This window comes from Antechinus flavipes, chromosome 1 (genome assembly GCF_016432865.1).
Source record: "Antechinus flavipes isolate AdamAnt ecotype Samford, QLD, Australia chromosome 1, AdamAnt_v2, whole genome shotgun sequence".
In the NCBI taxonomy this organism is placed as follows: domain Eukaryota; kingdom Metazoa; phylum Chordata; class Mammalia; order Dasyuromorphia; family Dasyuridae; genus Antechinus; species Antechinus flavipes.
This window is the reverse complement of record NC_067398.1, coordinates 628873966-628892586: the sequence shown is the minus strand read 5'-3', so window position 1 is coordinate 628892586 and position 18621 is coordinate 628873966. Positions and strand designations below refer to the sequence as shown.

At 33.9% G+C, this 18621-nt stretch overlaps 2 protein-coding genes across 2 annotated transcripts in view; one reads left to right on the top strand and one right to left on the bottom strand.

Moving 5' to 3' along the window:
• The window catches only part of TG (thyroglobulin), a 359469-nt gene that overhangs the window by 106540 nt on the left and 234308 nt on the right, over window positions 1-18621 (bottom strand). The window lies entirely within an intron of this gene.
• SLA (Src like adaptor) overlaps window positions 1-18621 on the top strand; it is a 92096-nt gene that overhangs the window by 58185 nt on the left and 15290 nt on the right. Inside the window, exons 4-6 of the mRNA XM_051971124.1 lie at window positions 14095-14194; window positions 15083-15169; window positions 17635-17738. Of these exons, the coding sequence (XP_051827084.1) occupies window positions 14095-14194; window positions 15083-15169; window positions 17635-17738 (291 nt within the window). The remainder of the gene's footprint in view (window positions 1-14094; window positions 14195-15082; window positions 15170-17634; window positions 17739-18621) is intronic.

The window sequence follows — 18621 nt, the reverse complement described above, 5'->3', positions numbered from 1 at the left end:
TCAATACAAAAACAAAATGAAAAATAGTTCCTACCTTATATTCTACTGGATGATGGGAGATGAAATATAAAGGATCAGGAACATTAATAAAACAATAATAAAAATAAACATTCATACAGAATTTTGAAGTATGTAAATCACTTTTATATATTCTATATAATTTAATCCTTATATCAGCCCTATGAGGCAGACCCTGTTATTATTCCCTGTAGACAGATAAGGAAATTGAGTTTCAGAGAGTCTTGCTCAGAGTCACAAAGCTAGTTAATATCTGAAGTTTCCTAATTTATGTTCTGTGCTCCATCCATTATACCACACTGCTTAGATCTTACAAGCTCATTCAGAATGGAAGAATATCTGTTTTCAGATGCTAGGCTAAGATAAACTATGCATTTATTGCATACTAACAAACTAAAACAAAAATCATATATAGACCTTCAGCAAGCAGATGGCAGATGCAGAAAGTAAAAATGCAAAATGCTCTCCAAATTGTTAATCATTTAAAGCAAATGTAACATTTTCCCCTTCCCAACTTTCTCTGGTAGTGAGAGAGAAAAGTAACTTTTTTTTAAACTTAAATACAAAATAAGAAAAGGAAAAAAAAATTTTTATGTACACAACAAACCATAGGAAAGGATTCAATATAAAAACAATAAATTGCCTTTTCAAGAAAACCTGTATAATAATGCTACACATTGTTTTCAAAGTTGCCTAGCTTTTCTTTGCTTTCTTGTTGGTTTTCTTTTGTGCTCTACTTATACTTTTAACTTTATTTTCCCCTCCCTCCCCCTCCACCCTACCCTAAAGAGAGATACAATTAAGCATGGATACACACATATACACATATGTGTGTATATATAATTATACAGATATATAGATACATAGATATACATATGATATAAAAATAAACAAATTTCTATAAACATATATAGATATAGACATATTGATAGATACCCATAGACAATCATACCCATACTATAATGCAGTCATATATCTAAGATGATACTACGGTTGAAATTTCCTCCTATCATCTGTTTTTCTGAAGGTAGATAGCATCTTCCTTCTTAAGTCTGTCTTTCCATGCTTTCTAAAGCAAACATCTCATTTTCTATACCATAGCAATGTTCCAACTTAATTACATCCTATCTAGCAAAGTTCCCCCCCACCCCCGTTTTCTGCATTTCTTCTGTTCTTGGCTATATAGGTTTTATTTATATAAGAACATTTTAATTTAAAATAATTGAAATTATCCTTTCTATACTTCAACAATGCTTGTTCTTGCCTTACAATATAATTCAATGTCTGATAACTGTTGAATCTACTTCCTTCACATCTTTTTGCTCTGATTTTCTTTGAAGTTCTTGATCTTTTGTTCTTTCAAATGAACTTTTTTTATTACTTTTTCTAACTCAGTAAAATAGTTTTTTAGTCATATAATTGGGATGACGTTGAATAAATAGATTAGTTAAGTAAAACTGTCATTTAAAAATTATTTTGTCTTTTCCTGTGAATAGTACATATTACTTTAATTATTTACATTTGAGTTTATTTTTATAAAAAGTGCTTTATATTTATATTCATACAGTTCCTATGTCCATTTTGGCAGGTATACACTCAGATATTTTACATTGTCTAGGTATTTTAAATGGTCTAAATCAATATCGAATAATATTCCATACAAATAACATATATTCTATACTTTCATTTTTGACTATATTTATTTTAACTTTAATTTTGTCTGAGATCATGATTTTGTCCTTCTTTTTTACATACTAAATTCCACTCTTGCCTTTCATTTTATCTTTGTGTATATATCTTATTCAATATATTGTTGAATTCAAATTTTTAATCTGAATTTTGTTATATGGATAAATTCATCCCATTCACATTCTAAGCTTTAATTACTTATTTATATTTCTTCTTTCTCTTTTACCTCACTATCCTTCTCAATCTATGTACCTTAAATCTCGTCATTCCTCTGTTTTATTTCTACTCTCTACCTTGCCCTCCTATTCCTTAATGTACCTACCTCTTTAAGAGTCCTTCCTTGTCCCCTCCTTGTAATTTATCCCTTTGCCCTCTTATTTCTTTCTGAATTTAGAGGACATTTAAATATTTTTAGGATCATCCCATCATACTTGGCTAAGCCCATGCCTTTTTATCAAACTACCTAAATAATGATGACAATCATAGCAGTACTTATTTTCACATATATAAAGTAAACAATTTAACCTTATTTAGTACCTTATAATTGCCCTTTAATGCTTCTCTTATATTTCTCTTGGATGTTATATGTCAAATTTTCCTTATGTTCTGGGGGTTTGTTACAAAACCTGCCAGTCTTTGAATTTATTAAGTGTTCTTTTTTTTCATTCAGGATTATATTTAATTTTGCTGGATACGTTATTCTTGGTCATATCCCTAGCTCTTCTGCATTGCAGAATACAGTATTTAAGACCTACAGTTCTTCAGAGTAGCTGTTAGATTTTGTGTAATCCTTATTGTAGCTCCATGATATTTAAATTGTTTTCTTTTTTCTTGTTGCTTCTAATATGTTCTCTTTAACCGTGGAGTTTTGAAACATGACTATGATTTTCTGTAAGTTTTCCTTTTAGGATCTCTTTCAGATGGTGATCAGTGAATTCTTTCTATTTCTACTTTGCCTTCTTGTTCTAGAACTTGAAGGTAATTTTTCTCAATAATTTCTTGTAATGTGGTATCAAGATTTTTTTTAATAATAATTTTCATGTAATCTGATTATTGTTATATTATTCCTCTTCAACCTGTTCTCTAGATCATTTTGTTTTTTTCTGATGAGATGTTTCACTTTCTCTTCTATTTTTTCCATTTTGTTTTATGATTTCTTGGTGTCTTAGGGTGTTATTAGCCTCCCACTGCCCAAATCTAGTTTTTAAGGAATTATTTCCTTAAATTTTAATTTTTTTCTAGTTGATTGACTTTCTTTTCATAATTTTCTTGATTTTCTTGGATTGGTCTTTTTAAAAAATTTTTCCTTGATCTTTCTTATTTGATTTTTAAACTCCTTTTAAAATTATTCCAAGAACTCTTTTTGTGCTTGGGATCATTTGAAAAAGGAATGGCTTTTTAAGGTCCTATCTTTCTCTGAATAGGAACCCCAATTTTCTCTCCTCACAATAACTATCTATAGTTGGGTTCTTTCTATTATGCTTATTAATTTTTATTTATATGTTTGTTTTGTTTTTAACAGCTATTGGTGTAATCAAATTGTAGTCTTAAGATAAAGGGAATGATATTCCAAGACTCAGGTCCCTCTTACTGTTATTTTCTGAGGTCTGTCTCAGTGCTCAACCTTGAGCTCTCCTCTCTACTCCTAAGCCACAGATGGATACCCAGCCACATTGTCTCACAAATGATCTTGCTCCCTACTGTCCCTCTGGTATCTGTAAAGTACAGTTGTCTTCTCTGCCCCAGAACTGAAACCAGGGACTCTGCTCTCTTGCAAATATCCACAGCAACAGGGTCCTGGACCTTGCTGCTATTCTGATAAAATGTGTGGTAACTGCTTCTTTTTACCATCACAGCCCGGGGATGCATCTGGTCAGTATAGATTTGTTTGGCATCCCTAGATAGTAAAAGTCCTCCAGTCTTTTTCTACTTGGCTTTCAAATCCCTACTCTGCTAGATAAAGATTTCTAAAGCTAAGTCTTTAACTTTCTACTTCCCTACCACATATAATAAGACCTTGAAAATAGCAATTGCTCAAAAGTATTGGTGGAATAAAACAATAAAGTAATCTAGATTTACTATTCCACTTCCCTCAAATGTTATTTCCAATACATTTTGTAATCTGCTTGCCCTTCCCCCAAACTCCAGAATGATTCACAGGGCTAGAAAGGACATCAGAGAACATTCCATCTTCTTAAAACCCTCATTTTAGAGATAAAGAGGCCAAGATATAGAAAGAGGACTTGGTTTTCCAAAGATCACTTTTCTTATTAATGACTTTGACATTAAAGACATTAGTCTTTAGGTCCAAGTCCATTTGGGTCTTTCCCCTAACTGCCTTTGCATATTCATCATGAGACTGGTTGGTTGCTGTTGCTTTTAAATGTTACTAGATGTAGTTCTTATCTAATAGGAATTCTTGGCTGTGTTAGTGTAGAAGGCCACTAACCAATAATTAATTTATCCTAGCCTGAAGGCAGTGATGAATTCCTCCATGAACTTGAAATTGGCCCATCCTAAGCAGTCATCTACTCTGCATCAGAGAAAGAGAGAAGAAAGATAAAATGTTCTTTCCTTTACCTCTCCCACCCTTCCCTGGGACCAGCTAGATTCCCTTTTGAAAACTCATTTAGTTTCAATGGAGTTGACATATTATATCTGATACCAATTGCTTTTTCTTTGCATATGCACATTTTTTCAGAAAAATGAACAGACAAAAATACAAGCAGATGCAAATACCCTGGATCTAGGCCACTCTTAGGGACTCTCACTTTACTGAAGGGTTTACAAAACCCCTTATAAAGCTGGGGAGTTTGAAGGGAGGAAATCAAAATAACAAAGCTTATTCAATCACATTAATAGACAAAGCCAAGTCTGATCTCTGGACATTTATCGACTTTTGAGAAGTGCAGAGTAGTATTCCATATGGGACAGAGTGCCATTTCCTTTTGTGGGATCAATGTTTGTCTATCTCTGGGGAAATACTTAGCGAGATCAGAGTATGAACCCTACATCATCAAAAGACAACTTACTCTTATATAGATAGGCATAATCAGAAAAAAAGTGTTTTAGTTACTTTTTTTTCATCAACTGGTGTCTTCTCTTAGGTATTGATTTATGGATTTATGTATATGCTGTTTTTCTCAGTAGACCTTACACTCCTTGAGGGCAGGATCTTTTTTTTTTCTTTTTCTTTGTATCCTCAGTGTAACATAATACTTGGCACAAAGTAAATACTTTACAACCTGATTTAATAACTGCAAACACTGCTCTTAATTCTGTCATATTCAGCATACCCAATGGAAAAACAATTTCCTATCATATTGAGAAATAGACACACAACTTTTTCATCAGCATAATGTAGCTATCAGGTCAGGTTCATTTATAGTTATAATAATAATAATAATAATACGTATCATAAAACCAACACACATTTATATAAAATGTAATGAATTCAGAAAGTCCATTTAATCAGTCCCTCACAAAAACCTCATGGAGAAGATAGTGTAAATATTACAGATGAGATAAATTGAGAGTCTCAGAATTAAGGCAATTTACTTAAGGTCACACAGCTAGATAATAGCAAAATAAGGATTAATATCTGGGTCATAAACTCATAGGATTTTTTAGAAAATCATCTTAGCTTACTAGAACTAGCCTTAGTTGTATCAGAAAAGGTCTTAGATGTCATCATGTGCCATCCCCTCATTTTACAGATGAGGAAACTGTGGTCTAGAAGGAAAGGAACTTCAGCAATGGTAACAGTAAGTATCAAAGCTAGGATTCAAACACACATCTTCTGTGATGTTTCCACTGCGTTCTTAAGGTGGTCTTTCTATACATATACTCACTTTTGCAAGCTGTGATGTTGCCAAGTAACAGAAAGACCTGTTCTTAAGAGGGGACAAAGGAGCTAGCATGCATGAGCACATCTCAGGAAAACACCAGTGTCGACATGCCTTTGCGCTTGTTTTTTGAAAATGCAAATAGTCCCCAATGTGGTTTCTTTTTCCCCCCATTATCATGCCACCCTTAAAGCAGTAGGAAGAGGGTCCCCTCAGATAAAAAGTGTTTCCCCCTTCCATTAAAATGACAAAAGTTACAAAGTAGTGAATTGAGTATGATCTTCCTGCCTACCCCAGTTAACACTACTCAGTTAACTAAAGTAGGCAGGAAAATCATATTCAATTCACTACCTTGTAACTTTTATCATTAGTCTCCTAAAATCTCACCCATGAAATTTCTCTCCTCTTTTCTCTAAACATCCTTGAATAACGACACTGTAAAACTTTCTGACCTCAAGGAGGTCTCAAGATTCTTGAGGAGGATCTCAAGATTCTCTTGAGACGTAATATAATCTGCATAATGCAAAATGTCTGGCCTATAAAGGCTTTCATGGAGTGATCTGTTCTTGCTCCTGGTACCTATATTGCTAATGCTTACTCATTCGCCTAGTTTCAACTAAACCAATGCCTGATATTTTATTTGATGTCAATTGCTTTTCATTTGTCATCATTATGGTTTCTTATTTCTTATGATAAGATTTCTTATTCTTGTTGTTAAGTTGTTTCAGTCCTCTCTGACTCTTTGTGACCCATTGGGGATTTTCTTTGCAAATATACTGGAGTAGTTTGCCATTTCCATCCAGCTTATCTTATAGATGAGGAACTGAGGCCAGGAGGGTTTTGTCCAGGATCACACTACTTGGAGCTTTCTGAGGCTAAATTTGAACTCAGAAAAATGAGTCTTCCCAGCTTCAGGCTTGGTACTCTACCCACAGTGCCACCTAGTTTCCTTCTTGTTTCTTATAGGATTATTATTTTTAGGGTTCCTATTTTTAATTCTTAAATTAGAGAAAATATGGTGAATTAGCAGTCAAAAGACCCACATTTAGATGCTGACTCCAACACTTGCTAGTGACTTTGACCCTTACTAAAATGCTTAATATTTCTGGATCTAAGCTTTCTTGCCTGTAAAATGATAATTATATTTCAACTACTTCTTTCATAGTGTGTCTGTGGGGGAAATCCTCTGTTATTCTTTCAGTGCTTTTGAAATATTTCTGTCTAGATAATAGTTACTGTCTAGAGCTAGAGATCTTCAAAACAATGGAGTCCAACCTCCTCATCTTAACCATAAAGAATCAGATACTCAGAGAGGGGAGATTATTGACCCACAGTCAATATGCCAAAGAACTTGGGCCTCAATGTATTCTGCAAAAGGAGGTTATTGAACTAGATGCTCTCCAAGGTCCCTTGTGAGGTAAAGAAATGTTTGTTTAGCAACTGTATGATTTCTGTGAGGTTTTTCTGCTAGCTCTGGTAATTATTTCTTCATTCAGGAAGCTGAAGGGTTAAAGAAGATCATTTCTGAAAGATAATTAGCAGAGAAGCCATATAGAGAATGTCAGAGAAAAATCTTCTCCAGCTGTGCCTTCAGCTTGCTGAGCAACATTACTCCCAAGCTAAGGGCTACTGTACAATTCATGATTCTCAATGAACTGAGTGTTTCTGAGAATTCTTCCTGTAGGTTTAACTTCCAGGGATTATTGGGGCAGAACATTGGATATGGTTTTACAGAACTTGGCTCTAAACCTGTTCTACTCTTTGCTGCCTGGGTGTCCTTGGAAAAGTAACAACTTCTTTGGGTCTTAATGATCTCCTTTACCTATAAAGTGATGGAAGCTGAATTAGGTGATGTCTAAGATCTCTTCTTGTTCTAACTCCTATGATGTTATTCTTTATTTAAGTTCTGATGCCTCACTGAGGTGAAAAGGTTATCATAGGCTTTTGAAGTCTGTCACAACAGTACATGAGTTCTAATAGTTTTCATCAACATAAGACAAACTAAAAAAATACATCATGAAATACAGGTTAAATGAAAATTTATCTGAGGACAATTCTTGTTCATTTCAGTACAGTTAGTACAGTGAATTCATAGTCAAATGATGGGCCATTTGTAGATAATTTTTTCCCCAGTTATCCACAAAATCCTGCTCTAAGAGCATTAGTGGGGTTAGAATCTATAAAATCACATCTGCCTTCAAGATATTTGCATTTTAGTAGGTGGATACAAAATATTAACAGGTAAATATATACATGATCATTTGAGAAGGAGAAGAAGCCTCAATTTCCTTTGGCAGATAGAAATACACTCTTTAAAAATATTCAAATTCTGGTACTATTACAACAGTGATTAATATCAGCTTTCTCTCTATCTCCTATCTAAAAATTCACCATGGCTAGCCTGGAATCCTGAGAAACATAAAGAAATGATGTCTTCTAACCTTTGAGGTACTATACCTGTGCTTTCCATCCCACAGTGTCCTATTAGCCTTTCTAATGCTCACTAATCCTCTAATGGGATGCCTTTGCTATGACTCATTATTATAAATCTGCCCATCTTTTGATGTATTGTGATTAGAATCTTAATGTGTTTAAAAATAGCATTAAAGATAGGGACTGGAAATCAGCCCTTTATGCACAAATAACTCAACAGGAAGTTTGGGACTCGGGGAAGTGTTAAGGAGGGGCAAAAATCAAAAGAGGAAATCATTAGTTGTCATCACTAAAAGCCAGCTACATTGACCACACTTTATATCATTTCCCAGACTTTAACTTGCTCAGCCGATCATAATTGGTGCTGGTTTTGGCATAAAGTTTACAGTGTTTGAAAAGTAACTATTATCATGCATTCAAAAAGGAGTTTTAAAAAAAAGCAATAAAAACTGTGTGACATTTGAGGTCTTGTTACTCTTTTGATTTAGTCTTCCTCATGCCTAGACACAGTTTGCTCCATTGGTCCCATTTTTAAGCTAAAGTTCTCAGCAGGAAAGAAATTATACTTTTCTTTTTTAGTTGGAGGAACATAGTATTTGCTATTCAGTAATATATTTGGGAAGGGATGTTATAAACTGATCCAGGTCTTTTAAAGTTTATGTCACTAAAGTATTTGCAGATCTAGGAAAGCAGGAACTGCTTTCAGGAATACTGTGGAAGGTCACTCTGGGTCATAAAGAATTGTAAAGGATCTTAGAGGTCATCCAGAAGCAGCTAGATGACTCAATGGATAAAGTTATGGCTAAAGTGAATAAGATATGAGTTCAAATAAAGCTTCAAATATATTTCCTAGCTGTGGAAACCTATGCAAGTCATTTAATCTCTGACTGACTCAGTTCTTCATCTGTAAAATAGGGATAATAATATTAGCAACCTTTCAGGATTGTTATGAGAATCATAAGAAATAAGATTTGTAAAATATTTAGTTAAGTACCTGACACATAATAAATGTTTTCCCACCCCTTTTTTTTTCATTTCTTCATCTATTCCCAACCTTTTTACTTTAGAAATGAAGAAGCTGAAGGCCAGAGGCAAGGTGATTTGGAGAAGTATTAGAAGAGCTAGGATTCCAACTATCATCTTCTGATTGCTTTTGCAATTAAAACAAGACATTTAGAATATTGAAAAGTGTATTGCCTTTGCAAATCAAGGTCCCTTGTGAGGTAAATAAATGCTTGTTCATTCATCATCCAATTTGTTAGTCACTCCTCTTATGTTTTGTGTCAAATTTCATAAACATATCACAAATAAAATTGCTAGAAGCCACTTTGCAAATTAGAGAGCAGAACCTGATGTTAGGAAAATTTGAATTCAAATTCTACCTGAGATGCATATAAGCTGTATAACCACAATCACATCACTTAATCTTTCTGGGCCTCAATTTCCTCATTTGTAAAATGAGGGCCAGTATTTAAGGACTTCTAACATCCTTTACAATTCTAAATCTATGATTGTATGATCTTCTCATCACCAATATTCCTCATGGCCTAGAAAACTCCACTAAATACCTTCTTTTCCCCCAAGTTAACATATCTATCATTAATGCTTATTCTTTGACTTGATCTATTCAACCGGTTTCAAATATATTGAACCTGTAGTTCTCTGACTAATATTTATGCATCTTTTCCATAGAATAGCATGAGAGAGACAAGTTATTTTCTAATATCTAGTTAAACCATACCTATAAAATGTTGCTGATACTTCAGTTTGATAACCCTGTCAGAAAAGGAAATGAGGTTAGCCATGTTGACTTTTTGCTACCATTTCTTCCTTTTCTACATTATAAGAAAGTATCATTACATGTTTGAGAATTTTACTGGGAACCAAAGTCGGCTTCATGGTCTTTTGTTTGCAGATGAGATTCTCTTTCCTTTTTTCTTTTTCTATTATCCTCTGGTCCCTTTACTTTCAGTCTTTCAAAGTCTACTACTAGTGTAGTGGCTGAGCAGTCTCATCAATCAATTCTCTCAGTCATAAAGCATAGTTCATTATAGCTAAGTGACTTGGATTCATCAAAGGTAACATGGTTCTTTAATATCTCCCTTGGCATCTCTTGGGCATTTACTCCTTATTAAACATTTTAGCTCTGATCTTTACAGTGCAAAGACCATAAATTTAGAGGTAGAAGAGACCTTCAAGTTCTTCCCATTTTTAAAATGGTCCCCTCCCCCAAATACTCTTTTTGTTGAACTTCTAATATAGGTCTATGTTTCATCCTCTAGTGCTTCTTTATTCCTTGTTCTATGCATATCTTTAAAAAATAATTTGCTCAATGAATTCCCTGTGGTCTGCATTGATCTCTTAAAATTTCCAGCTTTCCTAACCTGTGAATTCATTTTTTATAATATCTTCAAGCTCCTTTTACTTTTAGAGTATGTGTCAGATCATGGCAAATCATGTAGTTATATCCTCTTATTTCACAGGTAGAAGATGAGAGGTGCAAAAAGGGACAGTGAGTTGTCCAAAATCACAGTCAGTAGAAAAGCTGCAACTACAGTCAGAATCAAATCTAAGTTTTTTGAATTCTATGTGTCTTTAGTTGTAGCTGAAATTTCATGACTCTATTGGTTATTCTGGGTTTTTTTTTTTTTGGACAAATAGGGTCATGAAGTATCAGATACAACTGTGCCTCAGTTTCTTTATTGGTCTACTGATCTATTGCTAAAACCTATACATGTTAATGTGACCTTTGGACAACATCACAAAATCATGAAATGTTAGAATTAGAAAGTTCATTGATTAATTAAACTTGTTATTGTCCAAGATTAGTTGACTTTAGATGCTTTCCATTCAATGAGGTCATAAATGCCTGTGGGAAATGAAGGAACTGAATTTCTAGAAGTGTTAAATTTTCTTTGCCAAATTTCCCAGCAGATACTAAGGCTTGGTAATTACTCAAATGTTAAAATTACACCTGATCTAATATAAGTCAACATATTCTTATCCTTCATAACAGAAGTGTAGTCATTAGAACTCTGATACATGTTTTTTTCTTATCTTTTTCCTTTGTTGGCATATTTGTCAGTTTTAACACCGAGTCAGGTCATATATACTCCTATGCACAGTACACACTTGATAAATATTTGATGAATTTAATTAAGCTGAAATAGAACATTTCTTCATATAATCTGAATTCATATAACCTGAATGCCCTTGTCTCCAAGTTTTTTATTTGACTAGATAATGAATCTATACTTTTTAAATTCAGAACAAAGTATTTGGACTAGTTTTGTGCTCCATCCAAGTTTACAGGTACTCAAGTTGTCCTACAAGGGGTGGAATTGAGATGTGGGAGGTACTCATGTTAGAAATTGAGGTTTAAGCAGTTTCAAAACTGAACTATTTGAATTTTTCAGTGCAATAATCTTAAATCTGGTGTTTAACCCCAAGTGTGTGGGAATACATCCTATATAAAGTTTCTATTATTGTCACACTTATCAATTCTCTGGTTTTTAAAAACGCCTACTGCTTTCAAAGCTTGCTCTTCAATCTTATTTCAATCTTTTTTTTTTTCCAATGAGATTCACTATTTCATAGTGAAATATGCATCATATCAATAGTGATTTATAAGAAATATTTATTCTTCCTGGCAAGTCTCTTAAAATTCCACATAATTATTTAACAATTTTTAAAGTGCTAAGTGGCCTCCTTGGACTAAATACAAACCAACTCTACAACATGTTTGAGCCAGTTGAGTCTTTTCTTAATTCTAGTTTGTGTTGTTCAGTCACTGTTAATTGTGTCCTAGTCTTTGTGACCCCATTTGGGATTTTCTTAGCAAAGATATTTACTGGTTACTTTTTCTAACTTATTTTTACAAATGAGGAAACTGAGGCAAACAGGGTGAAATTATTTGTCCAGGATCACACATCTGGTAAGCTCAAATCTGACCACGTCACACATACCCACACTCAGTACTGGTGGTTCCTTGTCACCTCCAGTATCAAATGTTTATATAATCCTCTGGCAAAGTTGAAACCTTTCTCCCCCACTCCCACTCCAATCTTTTTACACCTTAAATACAACTATGTACTCTGCAATCCAGTGAAATGAGATTCTTTGCTCCTGTATTTAGGTATCTTCATTGGCTATCTCCCATGAACTTGTGTAATATATAGTATACATGTACATTTATATGATATAATCTACCTTGGCTATTCATATATGTATATATCAAATGAGATAAAAATGAGACAGGAGAGCATTTCACCATGGATTAGAGTGGAAAGAGACTTTGGCAGTCAGATCAACCAATAGGCTATTGTAATAGTATGTGTGAGTTGTGATACAGGATGTACCAAGTGATTGACAGTGTCAGAGGAGAGAGAGGGACATGTGGAAAAGATGTTACAAAAATAAAATCAACAGGTTTTGGCAACAGATTGGATATGAGAGGGACAGTATGAGAATAAAGAGTTGAAAATGATACTTAGATTTGAGCATAAGTGAAGGAGGATGTTGGTACCTAAATAGGAATAAGTCATTTAGAAAGAGGAAAGGATTTGGAAGGAATGATGATTCAGTTTTGTACATGTTGAATTTAAGGTTGTTTATGGGAGATGCAGTTGGATATGTCCAGTAGCAGTTGGAAATGTGAGACTGGTGCTGTTATAAAAATATTCATAATCAGAATTATATAATTTATCATTTTAAAATAAAATGACAATCTTTTTTGACTGATTCTAGAGACTTCGAGAATCAATAGTTAGCAAAAAGAAATGAATGAATGAATAAAAAAGAATTAACATTTATTCTGGAAAGGTACAGAAACTCACCCCAAAGGAAAAAAAATATCTCAGTGTAACTTTTTAGAGCAGGGAATTTGAAGTCAAAGGACCTGAATTCAGATCCTGAATTTGCTCCCTGTTGCCTGAGTACTGAGAAACAATTTACTTCCCCTTTTTGTGTCTCAGCTTCCTTCTTGGTAAAATGTAGAGATAGGATTATATAATCTCCAAAGTTCCTTTCAGCATCAAATCCTATAAGCCTACTTCAAGATAATTTTTTTCATTGCTCCGTTAGTATCATAAAATTATGGGATTTTCAAGTTGGAATGTGACTTAGAGATTATCATATAAAAGGACTAAACATAGAGGGGGGAAATGACTTAAGCCCCCTTAATAACAGAATCTTTTTCTACCAATTTCAAAACTGGCTTGTTTTTCTTGATTGGGTTGACTTGATGGAGCTGATGATTCTGAACTAGGGACAGCATGAATACCATGTTTTTTAAGATGAAGGGACAGGCTCTTGGGGGCATGTCCTATAGTTTCTAGATCCTGGGAAAATAATCTGAAAAGCCATATAGAGAAGTTTTCTAATATATAGGGGTTTCTACACCTTGCCCAAGTAGAGAAATTTGATATGTGTGTATCAAGGCAGCTCCAAGGTATAATACTTAAGACTTAATTGTCAAATTCTATTTCCTTGAAAGGAAATTCCTTGTAATTATACCCAAAACACAGATAGAATCATTACAAAGAGATTGATATACAGCTTTCTCCATTTGTGAAGAACATTGGAAAAGAGAAATGTAGAGTAAATTGTTTCTGGTGTTGTACATATCAAAAAGTCTTATCTGATCTTATTCTGGGTAGGGCACACTTTCTTAAAGGAAATCTTTTAGGTTCTGTCTTGTTCTATTGCATAGAATACTTTTAAAAAAGGAGTTCATATCAAGAAGCTCTTGTATTTTCTACATCTTTTGGATCATTCTGCAACTATAAATATATGATTGGTTCTAGAATATAATTTACCAGTTATTTTTCTTCTCTTGGATGTAAGCTTCTTAAGAGCAACGACTGTGGCTCTTACAGTGGCTCCATGTATAGAGGAATTTTTAATAATTGCTTGTTTTGTTTCAAAAAACCTCTGATGTAGTAAGAAGCTAGCAAATGATAATTGGATTGGATTGGTTCAAACTACACTGTGACATTCATTTTTTGTATATACCCCCATATCTACCATATAGAAAATCATTGATAAAGATTTGTTTAATTGACTGCATGGACAGACAAGCCTCTTAAAAACTATGTTTGTTTTCCCATAGGATTAGACAATGACTTCCTTGCTGTTTTGTGTGATTATCCATCTCCTGACATCAGTCCCCCTATATTCCGTCGAGGAGAAAAACTACGAGTAATTTCAGAGTAAGTTTCCTTCCCAGGAACCACCAGATAATCTAAAAATAATAATTCCCATTCCCATAGCACTTTAAAGCAAATAAATCACAGCAACTCTCTGAGCTTGCCAATAACATGAGCACGATCCCATTACACAGCTGAAGAAACTGAGACACATGGAATAAATTATTCATAACTATATAGTTAGTGAGTTGAAAAACTAACTGAGATATAAACCCAGGATTCCTAATCAAAACTCAGCATTTTTTTTTCCCAACACCGTGTTATTCTTATTCAGGATAAAATAAAATGAAATTATCAAATTATGGGAAGAAAACATTAAGCTATTGACTGAACTTCTTCCTATTTAACTAGTGGGCCCAATACTACTGATGAGAAGAGAATAAATAAACCACACTTTTGACTATTATCACAGAATCACAGGAATTTCAGAATAGAAAGTAGTCTCAGTAGCTAATCAGTCCAACCTATGTCCCCAGAAAAATCTCCACTATGATCTACCCAGCAATGCCTGTTGATTGATTGAATGATTGAATTTGATTATCTTTTGAGATTTCTTTCCATTCTAGGAAGCTATGACTCTATGATAACAGAAGTGAGAAGCGGTGTAACATAATATAGAGTGCTAGACTAGTCAGGAAGATCTGGCTTCGAATTCTGCTTCAGAAACTTCTGATCTATGACAACAAATCATTAAATTCTCACATCAAATATGAATAATAATAATACCTATTATCACCTTCCAGATAGGGTTGTTATCAAGATTAATTGAGATCATGTTTATAGAGCACTTAACAAATAAAAGTGTTCATAAATACCTATTAATCTTTTCATTTCCTAGCAATGTGATTTTCTTTAGACTAAATCTGATTATTTGTGTTGCTATTCTAACAGTGAAGGAGGCTGGTGGAGAGCAATTTCCTTAAGTACTGGTCGAGAAAGTTATATTCCCGGAATGTGTGTGGCAAAAGTTTACCATGGGTAAGTAAACTTCCTAAATGCTGCCAAGTTAGCTCACAAATTGTGATATAGTTTTGTTTTATTTTTAATCTTATAAACAGTAAATGATATGTTAAAAAATCAATTACATATCTAAAAGTTAGAATTACATAGCAGTGAACATACTCAGATTACATGGTTATAATCCTCTAGCTTCTGACCAGGCAAATGATAGCCTTTCTAGAAATGAACAATAACTTGGGATAGTAAACAAAAACAAAAACTTTTGTTTTTTGAATTTTTGAATCTGAAGCCTGTATTTTTTGTGCTAGGTGGTGTAGTGAATAGAGCTTGAGAGCTAAGTATAAAATATGATCCTTACTAGCTGTGTGACTTTGGACAACTCGCTTAATCTCTGTTTGCCTCAGTTTTCTCAAGTGTAAAATGGGAATAATAATACCACCTACCTCCTAGGAATGTTGTGAGGATCAAATGATATATTTGTAAAGCACTTACTTAGTACAATGCCTGGCACATAAGAGATGCTATATAAATGCTAATTATTATTACACCATTGGTCCATAATTTGCTTATGGTGGTAGCCTCCTAGACTATGAGGAAGAATACAGAGTAGCAGGAACAATCAGATTTGTAGGAATTACTAGCTGACACTATCCAAGTACAACATTTTAACTGGACATGATAAAGATCACCATACTTACATTTCATCAATCCTTCATGGAGTAGAAAAGTAAGGAGAAGGCAAAGAAGTAAGAAGAAAGGAGAGAAGAAAGGGAACAAAGAAGAAAGAAAATAGAAAATAGAAGAAAAATGGAAGGAAGGGGAGATAAGAAAATAAAGGAAAGAAAGAAAGAGAAAAAAGCAAAGTGGGGAAATATTTGTTAATCTCCAAATGTACTACATTTACATTTTAAAAAGATCCTGACAATTTGTTTTTTCCTGCTACCATGGAGATCTCATAAGGTATTATCCAAAAAAAGGTCTTATTTTACCTTGAAGAAAGTAGCTAGAAATATTTTCAGTAATGATTATTTAATTCAGTAGCTTTCTATATGGCATCTAATTATGTATGTATTTTTCTGCTAAGCTAAGTTATAAATAACTATATTATATGTCTACCTGTCTATCTGTATCTGTGAATATATATATGTATTATATGCTCACCAAAAGTTGGCTCACCTTTTAATTTCCCTTAGTTTAACTATTCTGAACTTCAGATGATAGATCACATAGTTTGTTCTTGAAATTGTCCTTGAATCCTGCCCAGCTTAGGAGGATCTCACAGAATCTCTCTTCCATTGATATGGTGTATGAGCATCCAAGGTTATTACCATGCCATTGTCAAGTATTGAAGAAGGATTTTCATGGAGGACAGACAAATAAGAGTTATGTCCTTCACCAGCATTCTCTTCTGATACTTTAGATATGAAGTGAAATGTATATTTAAATGTTTGTGAAATACTGTGTTGTAACTTTTTCATTGCACATTGTAACACAAACCACTTGCTAATAAAGTATTACCAAGTATGTATCTGAGCCATTTGTGCTAAATCAAAATAATCACTTAAATTTCATGTATGAAATGTTGCTCAGATGAGCTGATGAGAGAACGCAGATGAGTGCTACTAAAAGTACTCAAAGAGAAATTGTCTTCTTAAGCCAGTTAAAGCCTTTATCTACAATCCAGTTTATAGGAAAATGAAATTACTAAATCATAGCTTCATGAGTCCTACCTGGTTGGGTAAAAAAGATTTGTTATGCAGTAATAAGAAAGGAGACAGCATGATATAGTGGAAAGAACCTTGACTCTGGACTCTAGGTTCAAGTCCTATCGATGATTCTTGCTACCTCAGTTTCCTCATCAGTAAAATGGGATGGGGTGGATCAGATAGCCTGTGAGGTCCTTTTCAGTTCTAGATCTATGGTCAAGGAAAGATCATAACAATAATGATGATAACCAACATTTTTATAATAAATTTATATAATACAAATGTTTTGGTCTTTAGGAATTGGGAATTTAAGAATTGGGGATCATCCATCAGTTAAACTTTGCCATCTATAAATTGTAAGATTCACCCATTCAAAAACTGTATATTCGAACTTTTTGATAGTGTGGTCTTAGACTCAGCTGAATTTGACTGTTTTAGGGATGAATGATGAGAAGGTTTGTTGCTTAGTCACTTTACTAATGTCTGACTCTTTGTAACTTCACTTGGGGTTTTCTTGGCAAAGATACTGGAATGGCTTGCTATTTCCTTCTCCAGCTCATTTTACAGAAGAGGAGACTGAGGCAAACAGAGTTGAGTGACTTGCCCAGAGTCACACTGCTATAAGTATCTGACTGCAAACTTGAACTCAGCTCTTCCTGACTCCAAGCCTGGCGCTTTATCCACTGCTCCACTATGCTGCTTTGATGTGAAGGCAGAAAGAGTTTGGATTTTAAAGAGAATGAGACAGAACTTAATGGTACTTTTTTTGTTTTCTAGTTGGCTCTTTGAAGGATTAGGAAGAGACAAAGCTGAAGAACTATTACTACTGCCTGATACAAAGATGGGTTCCTTCATGATCAGAGAAAGTGAAACTAAGAAAGGTAAGGAAGACCTAAGAGTGCTTTTTTCCATGCAGTTATCAGATTTTTTATATATTTCTTTCCCGATTGACTCATTATGGTCCTTCATTGTCCCATCCTCCTACACCTTTGACAACCATATCCAGAGATGGTAAGCGAATGAGCAACCTACACACTGCCTAAAGCAACTGGCACATCTAAAAGTAATGAGAACTGGAAATATAGATCGCAGAGCAGTAAACAATGTAGCGAGAGGAAAAAAAGCTACAGAATGCTGGTTCTAAAAGGCACCTTTAAACATAAAATGCTAAACCAGAAAAAACCTCAGACAAGAGAATGTGTGCACTGGAAGGACCTTGAAATATAGGAAACAAGAATTGGATGGGATCTGATGTCATAGAGTATTAGGATATCAATGTCAAGATGTCAGAAGGAGAAGTCACAGAATGGCATAATATGATATCGAGTGTTAGTGTTGGAGGAAGCCTTAAGATATATACTACTGGAATGTGGAATGGGTTAGAAGTGGGAAATAGAACATATTGGAATCCACAAGGAAATAGACCAAGCAAGATGACCTTTCTGGCTTTATCCATCGTGATTATTCTTACATATACCAATGAGCACTTGTTCAAGTGAAGGATAAAGACAAAAATATCATGATCTTGTAAAAAGGTTTATTATGCTAGTATTCATTAGAGAAGTTCTTACATTAATTATGCAAAGTAGAGTAAACCAGGAAGCTCCATTTTAGAATATATTTTCTGTGCCATAATTTGTAACTGGAGAAAAATATAAAGAACTCTAGGATTTTAGAGTTAAAAGAAGGAATTTAAGAAGTCAAGTACATGCTGGTAAATATTTAACAAGTAGTATGTTGGTAAGTGTTTAACAAGTCAAAGAA